Genomic DNA, 13,039 nt, shown 5'->3' on the forward strand with positions numbered 1-13,039 from the left:
TGGTATACAGAAGTAGCCCAATTTGCTAAAAGACCAAGTCCATATTATGGCAAGAACAGCTCAAATAAGCAAAGAGAAACGACAGTCCATCATTACTTTAAGACATGAAGGTCAGTCAATACGGAAAATTTCAAGAACTTTGAAAGTTTCTTCAAATGCTGTTACAAAAACCATCAACTGCTATGATGAAACTAGTTCTCATGAGGACCGCTACAGGAAAGTAAGAACCAGAGTTACCTCTGCTGCAAAGGATAAGTTCATTAAAGTTAAGTGCAGCTCAGATTGCAGCCCAAATAAATGCTTCACAGAGTTCAGAAGACCTGGCCTCCACAATCACCCGACGCCAACCTAATTGAGGTGGTTTGGGATGAGTTGGACTGGAGAGTGAAGTAAAAGCAGCCAACAAGTGCTCAGTATATGTGGGAACTCCTTCAAGACTGTTGGAAAAGCATTCCAGGTGAAACTGGTTGAGAGAATGCCAAGAGTGTGCAAAGCTGTCATCAAGGAAAAGGGTGGCTACATTGAAGAATCTAAAATATGAAATATATTTTCGATTTGTTTAACACTTTTTTGATTACTACATGATTCCATGTGTGTTATTTCATAGTTTTGATGTCTTCACTATTATTCTGTAGAACGTAGAAAATATTACAAATAAAGAAAAACCCTTGAATGCGTTGGTGTCCAAACTTAGCTTAGCTTAATCGGGCGGCAGCGTAGCCTAGTGGTTAGAGCGTTGGACTAGTAACCGGAAGGTTGCGAGTTCAAACCCCCGAGCTGACAAGGTACAAATCTGTCGTTCTGCCCCTGAACAGGCAGTTAACCCGCTGTTCCCAGGCCGTCATTGAAAATAAGAATATGTTCTTAACTGACTTGCCTGGTTAAATAAAGGTATAAAAAAAAAAAAAAAAATAAATAAATACTAGGAATATAACTCTCATCTGCTGTCAACATCAGCAAACGATTGGCTCCAAAAGTGGTTTGTAGCTTTAACTGCATGCACAGTGCATTCAGAGCCATTAAGAGGTTAGCCACACTACAAACAATGACAGTCCACCACAACATACCCAAGATGTTCCTGATTAGCCAAGAGTAGTCTGTTATTAATTTAATTGTGTATTAAAAACACAGTTTGAGATCATTGTGAGCGGATTTCGCCAGTGGTTAGAAGGGGGAATTGGTCTTCCCGGAAAAATGTTGTCCAAGGTTGCAACAGTAACCAAGGGGGGTGGAGCTTAGAGAAGGGTCAATTGGAATAAATGGCAGTAGAGGCGTAATCCTGATTTTATATAGGAAAATAAAAGTAAGAAATTGTGTAATAGAATTAGTAACCTAAAATATTATCATACAATTCTAAATAGTTTATACAGGTTTTATACAAGTTCTGTATAAATAGCATCTAAAATATATGTGAACAGGCCATAAATGTCTCAATTTTTGTTTTCTTGGAAAGCTGTGAGTGCTATTATATGATACAATATCAGTACTTGTTGCAATATCAACTGATTTCAGCCAGTGATTGACTGCATTGTTTTAATGGAATGTTGGCATATAGGCAGTACATTTTAAAACTTAATGGAACCATTCCTCTAAAACTGACTGGCTAGGTAGCTAACAAACATTATTCAAAGTCATTATTTCACACAATATCTTATCACAGCACTGGCAAACCATGGTTTACCAACTCCCTGACCAAAATGGCTGACCTTTATACCATCATAAGAAGGTTCATTGCCATTCTAGTATTCTAATTCTATATTTGATCAGTGTTCTGTCATTTGTTTTATGCACTATACCATGCTAGAGATAGATGCATGTTTCTGGCAAAGATCACATGCCTTCTCACTAAGCCCACATACAAAATACTTAGGAATGGCATGCACAACATCGTGCCGTCTATATGCAAACCATTGTGATGCTTATTATGGTTTTAACTCCTGTCCAATAATAGAGCCTGAACATATGGAGCAGAGTGTGGGAACTGCCACACAGAGGACAGCCCGGGTGGACTGCGAGTCTGACCTAAAATAGCTTCACATGAAAAAAATGACCCTCTCCCTCTCATTCTTTGATTCTGAAAATAGTACTGAAAATAGTGAATTGAATTTGGATTGTGGTCCTGAGACCGGGGCCCGGGGAGCTGGGGACCAGCACTTGAATGAATGAATTCCTCAGAGCACACAAGGGTAGGCAGCAGACAAATGAATTTGGGAAAAAAACAACATTCTCATTACCAAATTGGGTCTGCAAAGGACATATTGGTCAGAAGGAATGTCTTACTTTCGACATGAAAGAGGAAAACATCTTTCATGGCTGGTTCCTTCAGCAAACCCATTTATAAATGTGAATGTCAGCGTCTACAGAGGAAGGGGAGGCTAGCTGATGGTATTAAGCTGGGAGGTTGAGGCTGAACAAGTAATTTCATGCAAAAAGTAAAGCAAAATATTTCAACAAGAACAAGGGAGGATAAATGAATGACAAATGTGGCAACTTATTAACAGTATTAAATTACTCTGGGTAAATCCTGCTTTTACAGTCTGCTACCAAAAAGAACACTCAGAGCGCTCTATGTAATTAGGAATTAATGAAGATAAATACTGATGACAAAGACGATACAAAAGCAGCTGATCTTTGAAGATGAAGACCTATCTTTAGCTTATGATGAGTTATTTGAAAAATAACTAAACTCAGCAAAAAAATATATATAATTTTGAAAGCACTTATGCCTGTAATCATTTTCTATGTGACTGTGCAAGATGAGGGTCCAGGAGCAAGTGCAGATTAGTACACGGCGCTGAACAAACTTCAGACTAGCTCAAATCTATCCTCTCTCTTCATAACAGCCGGAGATATAGAACGGACAACAATGTACCAAAGCAAATAGCCTAGGCCAATTCAAAAATAACATATATGGTGAGTTTCCACTGAGGATTTACCCTGGTGTTTTACCAAAAATACTCTGTTTGCATCTATGCGGACCGGCCTCCGTGTCTCATCGGGCCATGGCTTCAGCGGACCTTCCCTGACTTGAGGCCAAACCTTAGGCATCTGGGTACTTTTCAGCTAGTGTTAACATAACAAAAGCTAACTGTGAACTTTAACACCTTCTCACAAAGCAACTGTCGAATGATGCAGAGGTTGTTGATTCTGTACGCTCCAAGTCTTTACTGTCACACTCCTGATGGAAACACAATTACACTAGAGCAGGGTTCCCCAACTGGCAGACCTCGGGTGATTTTATTTGGCCACCCAAGTTTTCTGAGCAAAACATTTTTTGTTGTAAAAACAAAAGCAAATACGCTCTTAATGATTTTAATTTTGGAAATCTGTTCCAAAATATTCCCACAGACCACACATAATAGAGATATATGTGACCGTATACAAATGTAAGCAAAGTTTGAAATGGTTATGTCTTAGTCAAATAATTATGATATCCGTCTTCCAATCTACAAATATTTTTTTATTATGTTTTGGCTGAATCTACTAGATGATCCCCTGGTGTGGGGGTAAGACTCAATTGAAAAGTACCACTAGTCCCTATTCCTACAATTTCATATGTGATGGAACTAGGTAGCTGGGCTTTGCATAAAAAAACAAGCAACTCAAGACCACCAGGTACATAGGACAACTTTTAAGTCAAATAAACTGCAGGATCAGGGTTGTAGTGCTGCTGGTGCCCCGAGGAGTGGCACTACCTCACTTTTTTCTATTTGAGAATACACAGAGCTGGTAAAACTATTTCTGGAAAATTCATGCAGATAAATTCAAAATTATATTTAAATAACTACAAAAATTCCATGAAAAACGATAGATTGACAAACCAAATATGATGAGGAAGTATAGGCTACGTGCACTGCGGAGGCCCGTCGGAGGCTTGACCACTTTCGCCAATCAATGTTAAAAAAATATATTAAAAATGGCAAACTCCAAGGACCTGTTATGCACTGGAATCCAGAACGATATGTGACCACTTGGTTTAGGCGACTACATTATGCCGAGGACACCCAAACCAGAGTGGCCACTGCAAACCCAAAGAGCCTGAACCTCTCTGTAAATTGCTGTTGCCCTGCTTGGGATATTTAGCCTACATTGGCAATTCGTTGAGATGCAGGGCCCGTTCTAGCTTGGTATATCAGGGTGGTAAATTGGAAATGTGAATTGGGCCAAGTTGGAGGTGATAATGCATTTAAGTTGTCATTTATTGAGATGCATGAATATCCCATACCAAAAGCTTGATTTCATGGCCTGTTTTAAAGCAAAAGTCCTACTATTCTACATAGTGATAATTTATGCTCACTACTTCTCGGAATTGATAGTTCACCTCTGTTTTCTTAAATTCTGTAATAGGGTATACTGTAACCATGTGTTCATGCTAATCAAAGTTCTTATGATACAGCGTGAAAGATATACAATGAAATGTCTACTCGCAATAAAGCGCTGCTCGCAAACAGTACAATGATATTAAGCTATATGTATTTGTATTTAGATTAGTCTATAGCCTACAAATAGCTATATCACATAGTCGTAGGACTATTAGGCTATAGGCCTACTGCAATTGATTGTTGTTTGTTTCTGAACTGGCCAAATGGCAGACCTGTCCTTCAGCAACACAAGTTGGTTCAACTTCTTTGGCATCATTGCGTTATCCTGGCGCTGACCTTACAGCACCACGAAGGAAGCTCAATTCGCTTAAAATTACATCTCATCAAGATCTTGTGCCTACGCCTAATAGTCATACTCGTCACTTATTATTATTACAAATATAATATTATAAACTGGGTGGTTCAAGTCCTGAATGCTGATTGGCTGACAGTTGTGGTATACAGTGCCTTGAAAAGTATTCACCCCCTTGGCCTTTTTCCTATTTAGTTTCAATACAATCTGTAATTTAAATGGATATTTATTTGGATTTCATGTAATGGACATACACAAAATAGTCCAAATTGGTGAAGAGAAATGAAAAAAAAAAAAGTTAAACTGAAAAGTGGTGCGTGCATATGTATTCATGCCCTTTGCTATGAAGCCCCTAAATAAGATCTGGTGCAACCAATTACCTTCAGAAGTCACATAATTAGTTAAATGAAGTCCAACCGTGTGCAATCTAAGTGTCACATCATCTGTCACATGATCTCAGTATATACACCTGTTCTGAAAGGCCCCAGAGTCTGCCACACCACTAAGCAAGTCACGAAGACCAAGGAGCTCTCCAAACAGGTCAGGGACAAAGTTGTGGAGAAGTACAGATCTGGGTTGGGTTATAAAAAAAATATCAGAAACTTTGAACATCCCACGGAGCACCATTAAATCCATTATAAAAAAATGGAAAGAATATGGCACCACAACAAAACTGCCAAGAGAGGGCCGCCCACCAACACTCATGGACCAGGCAAGGAGGGCATTAATCAGAGAGGAAACAAAGAGACCAAAGATAACCCTGGAGGAGCTGCAAAGCTCCACAGCGGAGATTGGAGAATCTGTCCATATGACCACTTTAAGCCGTACACTCGACAGAGCTGGGTTTTAGGGAAGAGTGGTCAGAAAAAAGCCATTGCTTAAAGAAAAAAAATAAGCAAACATGTTTGGTGTTCGCCACAAGGCATGTGGGAAACTCCCCAAACATATGGAAGAAGGTACTCTGATCAGATGAGACTAAAATTGAGCTTTTTGGCCATGAAGGAAAATGCTATGTCTGGCGTAAACCCAACACCTCTCATCACCCCGAGAACATCATCCCCACGGTGAAGCATGGTGGTGGCAGCATCAAGCTGTGGAGATGTTTCTATCGCAGCCAGAAACCTGCTCCCTTTGCTCTCTGTTCCAAACGTAATAGACGACCAGTTCTGATAGCCTTTAGCTGTACCATTATCCTACTCCTCCTCTGTTCCTCTGGTGATGTAGAGGTTTTTTATTTTACCTTTATTTAACTAGGCAAGTCAGTTAAGAACAAATTCTTATTTTCAATGACGGCCTAGGAACAGTGGGTTAACTGCCTGTTCAGGGGCAGAACGACAGATTTGTACCTTGTCAGCTCGGGGGTTTTAACTTGAAACCTTCCGGTTACTAGTCCAACGCTCTAACCACTAGGCTACCCTGCCGCCCCATATAATCCAGGCCCCGCAGTGCCTAGCTCCACTCCTACAGTGCCTAGCTCTCATTTGTTGACTTCTGTAACCGTAAAAGCCTTGGTTTCATGCATGTTAACATTAGAAGCCTCCTCCCTAAGTTTGTTTTAGTCACTGCTTTAGCACACTCTGCCAACCCGGATGTCCTTGCCATGTCTGTTTCTGGCTTAGGAAGACCACCAAAACCCCTGAAATTTCCATCCCTAACTATAACATTTTCCGACAAGATAGAACTGCCAAAGGGGGCAGTGTTGCAATCTACTGCAGAGATAGCCTACAGAGTTCTGTCTTACTATCCAGGTCTGTACACAAACAATTTGAGCTTCTACTTTTAAAAATCCACCTTTCCAGAAACAAGTCTCTCACCTTTTCCGCTTGCTACAGACCACCCTCTGCCCTCAGCTGTGCCCTGGACACCATATGTGAATTGATTGCCCCCCATCTATCTTCAGAGCTCGTGCTGCAAGGTGACCTAAACTGGGACATGCTTAACATCACGGCCATCCTACAATCTAAGCTTGATGCCCTTAATCTCACACAAATTACCAATGAACCCACCAGGTACAACCCCAAATCTGTAAACACGGGCACCCTCATAGATATCATCCTAACCAACTTGCCCTCTAAATACCCCTCTGCTGTTTTCAACCAAGATCTCAGTGATCACTGCCTCATTGCCTGCATCCATAACGGGTCTGCGGTCAAACGACCACCCCTCATCACTGTCAAATGCTCCCTAAAACACTTCAGCGAGCAGGCCTTTCTAATTGACCTGGCCCAGGTATCCTGGAAGGATATTTACCTCATCCCGTCAGTAGAGGATACCTGGTTATTCTTTAAAATTGCCTTCCTCACCATCTTCAATAAGCATGCCCCATTCAAAAAAATGTAGGACAAGGAACAGATATAGATAGACCTTGGTTCTCTCCAGACCTGACTGCCCTTGACCAGCACAAAAACATCCTGTGGCGTTCTGCATTAGCATCGAATAGCCCCTGTGATATGCAACTTTTCAGGGGAGTTAGGAACCAATATACACAGGCAGTTGGGAATGCTAAGGCTAGGTTTTCAAGCAGAAATGTGCATCCTGTAGCACAAACTCAACTGAGGCTAGGAAACACTGTCACCACCGATAAATCCACTATAATTGAGAATTTCAAGAAGCATTTTTCTACGGCTGGCCATGCTTTCCACCTGGCTACCCCTACCCCAGTCAACAGCCCTGCACCCCCCACAGCAACTCACCCAAGACTCCCCCATTTCTCCTTCACCCAAATCCAGATAGCTGGTGTTCTGAAAGAGCGGCAAAATCTTGACCCCTACAAATCAGCCGTGCTAGACAATCTGGATTCTCTCTTACTAAAATTATCTGCCGAAAATGTTGCAACCCCTATTACTAGCCTGTTCAACCTCTTTTTCGTATCGTCTGAGATTACCAAAGATTGGAAAGCTGCCACAGTCATCCCCCTCTTCAAAAGGTGCAGACACTCTAGACCCAAACTGCTACAGACCTATATGCGTCCTACCCTGCCTTTCTATGGTCTTCGAAAGCCAAGTTAACAAACAGATTACCAACCATTTCGAATCCCACCATACCTTCCCCGCAATGCAATCTGGTTTCAGAGCTGGTCACGGGTGCACATCAGCCACACTCAAGGTCCTAAACGATATCATAACCGCCATCGATAAGAGACATTACTGTGCAGCCGTATTCATCGACCTGGCCATGGCTTCCTACTCGGTCAATCACCACATTCTTATCGGCAGACTCAACAGCCTTGGTTTCTCAAATGATTGCCTTGCCTGCTTTACCAACTACTTCTCTGATAGAGTTTCGTGTGTCAAATCGGAGGGCCTGTTGTCCGGACCTCTGGCAGGCAGTCTCTATGGGGGTGCCACAGGGTTAAATTCTCAGGTCGACTCTCTTCTCTGTATCCATCAATGATGTCGCTCTTGCTGCTGGTGATTCTCTGATTCACCTCTACGCAGATGACACCATTCTGTATACCTCTGGCCCTTCTTTGGACACTGTGTTAACTTCTTATGGTATATCGGACAGTTGTGTCCTTCTTGGGAAAAAAACAGGGAAAATGCAGCGCGGCAAATTTTTTAAAAAAGGATATAAAAATCAAACTTTCATGAAATCACACATGTAAGATACTCAATTAAAGCTACACTCGTTGTGAATCCAGCCAACATGTCAGATTTTAAAAAGGCTTTTTGGCAAAAGCATAAGAAGCTATTATCTGATGATAACACAATAGTAAACAGAGGGTAGCATATTTCAACCCTGCAGGCGCTACACAAAACATAGAAATAAAATATAAAACATGCATTACCTTTGACGAGCTTCTTTCATTGGCACTCCAATATGTCCCATAAACATCATAACTGGTCCTTTTGTTCGATTAATTCCATCCATATATATCCAAATGTCCATTTATTTGACGCGTTTGATCCAGAAAAATCACTCATGCTGCCAAACACACCCTCATAAAACGGACTGTCCTACCGATCCTCAACTTCGGCAATGTCATTTACAAAATAGCCTCCAACACTTTACTCTACAAATTGGATGCAGTCTATCACAGTGCCATCCGTTTTGTCCCCAAAGCCCCATATACTACCCACCACTGCTGTGCACTCTCGTTGGCTGGCCCTCACTTCATACTCGTCGCCAAACCCACTGGCTCCAGATCATCTAAAAGTCTCTGCTAGGTAAAGCCCAGCCGTAACTCAGCTCACTGGTCACCATAGCAGCACGCGCTCCAGCAGGTATAGCTCACTGGTCACCCCAAAGCCAATTCCTCCTTTGGCCGCCTTTCCTTCAAGTTCTCTGCTTCCAACGACTGGAACGTGCTGCAAAAGTCACTAAAGCTGGAGACTCATATTTCCCTCATTAGCTTTAAGCACCAGCTGTCAGAGCAGCTCACAGATCACTGCACATAGCACATCTGTAAATAGCCCATCCAACTACCTCATCCCCATACTGTTATTATTTATTTTGCTCCTTGGAACCCCAGTAACTCTACTTGCACATTCATCTTTGCACATCTACCATTCCAGTGTTTAATTGCTATATTGTAATTACTTCACCACCATGGCCTATTTATTGCCTTACCTCCCTTATCCTACCTAATTTGCACACACTGTATATAGATTTTTCCTACTGTATTATTGACTCTGTTTATTCTATGTGTAACTCTGTGTTGTTGTATGTGTTGAACTGTTTTGTTTTATCTTGGCCTGGTCGCAGTTGTAAATGAGAACTTGTTCTCAACTAGCCTACCTGGTTAAATAAAGGAAAAAAAAATATGTTTTTCATCTGCAGGAATTGGGAAACTGGTCATAATTGAAGGAATGATGGATGCCGTTAAATACCGGGAAATTCTTGAGGGAAACCTGTTTCAGTCTTCCAGAGATTTGAGACTTGGACAGAGGTTCACCTTCCAGCAGGACAATGATCCTAAGAATACTGCTAAAGCAACACTCGAGTGGTTTAAGGGGAACATTTAAATGTCTTTGAATGGCCTAGTCAAAGCCCAGATCTCAATCTAATTGAGAATCTGTGGTATGACTTAAAGATTGCTGTACACCAGCGGAACCCAGTTTTTCATTGAAGAATGGGCAAAAATCCCAGTGGCTAGATGTGCCAATCTTATAAAGACATACCCCCAAGAGACTTGCAGCTGTAATTGCTGCAAAAGGTGGCTCTACAAAGTATTGACTTTGGGGGATGAATAGTTATGCACGCTCAATTTCTTGTTTGTTTCACTATAAAAAATATTTTGCACCTTCAAAGTGGTAGTCAGGTTGTGTAAATCAAAAGATACAAACACCCCAAAAATTCATTTTAATTCAAGGTTGTAAGGAAACAAAATATGAACAATTCCAAGGGGGGTGAATACTTTCACAAGCCACTGTATCAGACATACTACGGGTATGACAAAACATTTATTTTTACTGCTCTAATTATGTTGGTAACCAGTTTATAATAGCAATAAGGCACCTCTTGGGTTTGTGGTATATGGCCAATATACCACGGCTAAGGGCTGTGTCTCCACGTTGCACCGTGCCTAAGAACAAACCTTAGCCGTGGTATATTGAACATATACCACACCTCGTCAGGCCTTATTGCTTAATGATCACTTCTCACAATGGTGCTTGTTTAGTAGATCAAAGCTTACTCAATGTTTTGCAAGATTACATAATGATTCATTAGCGTTTTACATTACAGAACTGAATATAATACCATAGCATTGTAGGCCTACAACGTTACTGTTACACTAAAAACATTGTTAGCTGAAGATGAATGGTCCCAAAAAAAGATCAAGCGCCAAAACTCAACAGAGTGTGCCACTCAGCAGGATATATGCTTTGATTGAAACGAAATACAAGAAAGGCTAATAGCTTGTTAACACCATGTGCTCTAATTCGCTCACGAAACCGTAATTCAAGAAGACGTAAATGCACATTCCCATGAAACTGGGAATATGAAGAACTATCATTCATGATTGACAGTGATGATGGCCTATTTTGAAACGAGGTAGCATATGCCTAATTTGGTGTTTGAGAGTATTAACTTTTTTTTTTTTGACAATACTGTATGTGTGAACATATGCAGATGTTTCAATTGGAGGATCAATTTTATAGATATTCTATAATGATAGGCTATTCAATTGGCTACATCTGTCGGTACAAACTGAGGAAATGATGACATCACTTACTTTTTTTTGTGCTCCCTCGTCTAAAAATAATAATAGCACGATACCACTGTGCAGGATCCACTTCAAACTCATTTTACATAAAAGTAGCAGTATCCAAAGGAACAACTGTACTCTAATATGCCTACATCTATAAAGCAGAATAGAGCAGTACATCTCTTGAACACAACATGAAGTAACTTAATACCACAGTGTGAGGTACCCAGTGACAGCTGAGTTAGAATGTAGAATGCCTACATTCAAATCATATGTAATGTGTATGGATTCAATCTATGAGGGTACAGTATATGTTCTTGTGGTATAAAGTTACTCTGTAGGGTTATAAAATGAATACTGCCAAGCCATATCATTACTTAAGTGCCCTCATACAATACCTCTTCCTCTTCCTTGGTTCATGCATAAGAAATGATTCACATGTATTTAGGTGAGGTGTATGCAGTGACGTTAATGGCCATGACAAGTAATATATGATATTTGGTTTTAGGTAAATAAAACATTACAAGCAACACTGATAGTCAATCATAAATCATAGCTACCTCTCCCATCGACGTAGAAGAAGAGGATTTTCTGACGTGTCGAGACTCCTCCATTGAAGATGTTTGCTCTGCAGCCTGGCGAGCCCGTCGACCTAACTTTGCAACCTGAGTGAATATCATAATTAGAGTCACTAAAAGCTATCATAAAATGACATGAACACGGTCGTAACTCTGAAGCATTAGTTGAATATTAACTTTATCACACAAGTGCTGTAAAGCGGTGTTTAGTTAGCTGGATGGCAATGCTAACGCGTTAGCTAGCTAAGTAGCTGCCTGGAAAAGGCTGCCTCGACAAGAGAGAAACCATAATTCAAGTTCAATGACATTCTAAACATTACTAACGTTACTTATTATGTAAAGACTCTGTGTACAAGTTGAAATCGTAAATCACTTACATTCTTTACAACTCCACTGTCTCCGAGTTGAAGATTATCGTCCATTTCCCCGTGCGTTTACAGATGGAGCTACTTCCTGGGGACCAGGAGCGTCACACCGCAACCATCTCCATGGTGACACCAATAAGGGGGAGTGGCGTAAGTAGTCCATGCTCGAGTGGCAGGGAGCGTGACGTTAGAGGCAAGCCACAATTACATGATGGAGCTACATCCAAAACTTTCAAAAACTCTGGTCTGGTAGATGCTGAGGCTACCCATCATTAGGTAGAAGTGGCCAATAGACAGAGACACATCAGACAAAATGTCATTATAACCCTACCTACAGACGCCTCATTAGCATAACAGTGATAGGGGGTATTTCTACTCCTGTGTAACTTCAGATTACCTATAGTATAACTTTTATTTTACTTTTGAGGACATTTTCTGTAGCCTACATCTAGGCTGGAAACATATTTTTAAATATATATATAAAACTAGTTAATTGCCTCTGCCATGGTGCCCAGTTTCATAATATTACCTTATCTCCCTGCTACTTGCCAATGTTTTTTAGGGACTTTTTCACACCTATTAGTTTTTTAAATTTATTTAACAACTCTTATTCTGAAAGTTCTATTTCCAGCCCATTGTTCTGCATCACAATCCCAGTTTTGCAGTTCACAAATCCCCTAGCAACTGCACTAGATGCCAGTGGTGGAAAAAAGTACATAATTGTCATACATGAGTAAAAGTAAAGATACCTTAATAGAAAATTACTCAATTAATAGAAAATTACTCAAGTACAGTGTAAGTAACAGTGAAAGTGAAGGTTACTGAAACACCCAGATCCTACACTGCCCTTTGTGGTGGAGGTGGCCACTTCAGAATTGGGCATAGGGGCCGTCATGTCTCTATGTCAGGGTAACCCACAGAATTGTATCCATGTGCATACTACTAAAAAAATGGTCTCCTGCAGAGAGGAACTATGATGTCATCGATTGGGAGCTCTTGGTGGTGAAGTTTGCATTAGAGGCGTGGAGACACTGGCTGGAAGGCACTAAGGACCCATTTCTCATCCTCACGACCATCGGAACCTGAAGTACATACGGACAGCGAGGCGGCTGAACCCGCGTCAAGAAAGGTGAGCCCATTTCTTCACTAGATTCGACTTCACCTTGTCATATCGCCCGGGTTCAAGGAACATCAAAGCCGATGCCCTGTCCAGTCTCTACAATTCGGGAGAAGTTCCTGTACTGAGTGCACCAATTATACCGCCCTCCCGAGTG

General features: G+C 41.0%; 1 protein-coding gene across 2 annotated transcripts in view; it reads right to left on the minus strand.

Annotated features, from left to right (window-relative positions):
- LOC124046456 (intraflagellar transport protein 43 homolog A) overlaps positions 1-11,907 on the minus strand; it is a 29,826-nt gene extending 17,919 nt beyond the window's left edge. Inside the window, exons 1-3 of one of the 2 annotated variants that reach the window (XM_046366843.1) lie at positions 11,778-11,907; positions 11,383-11,487; positions 11,221-11,232 (exon numbers count right to left, since the gene is read on the minus strand). In XM_046366843.1, the coding sequence (XP_046222799.1) occupies positions 11,221-11,232; positions 11,383-11,487; positions 11,778-11,822 (162 nt within the window). In that variant the 5' untranslated portion in view covers positions 11,823-11,907. The remainder of the gene's footprint in view (positions 1-11,220; positions 11,233-11,382; positions 11,488-11,777) is intronic. The other variant, XM_046366844.1, reaches the window with a different exon arrangement.
- Between the last annotated feature and the right edge of the window lie 1,132 nt (positions 11,908-13,039).

The sequence above is a fragment of the Oncorhynchus gorbuscha genome, linkage group LG10 (assembly GCF_021184085.1).
Source record: "Oncorhynchus gorbuscha isolate QuinsamMale2020 ecotype Even-year linkage group LG10, OgorEven_v1.0, whole genome shotgun sequence".
NCBI classification, from domain to species: Eukaryota; Metazoa; Chordata; class Actinopteri; order Salmoniformes; family Salmonidae; genus Oncorhynchus; species Oncorhynchus gorbuscha.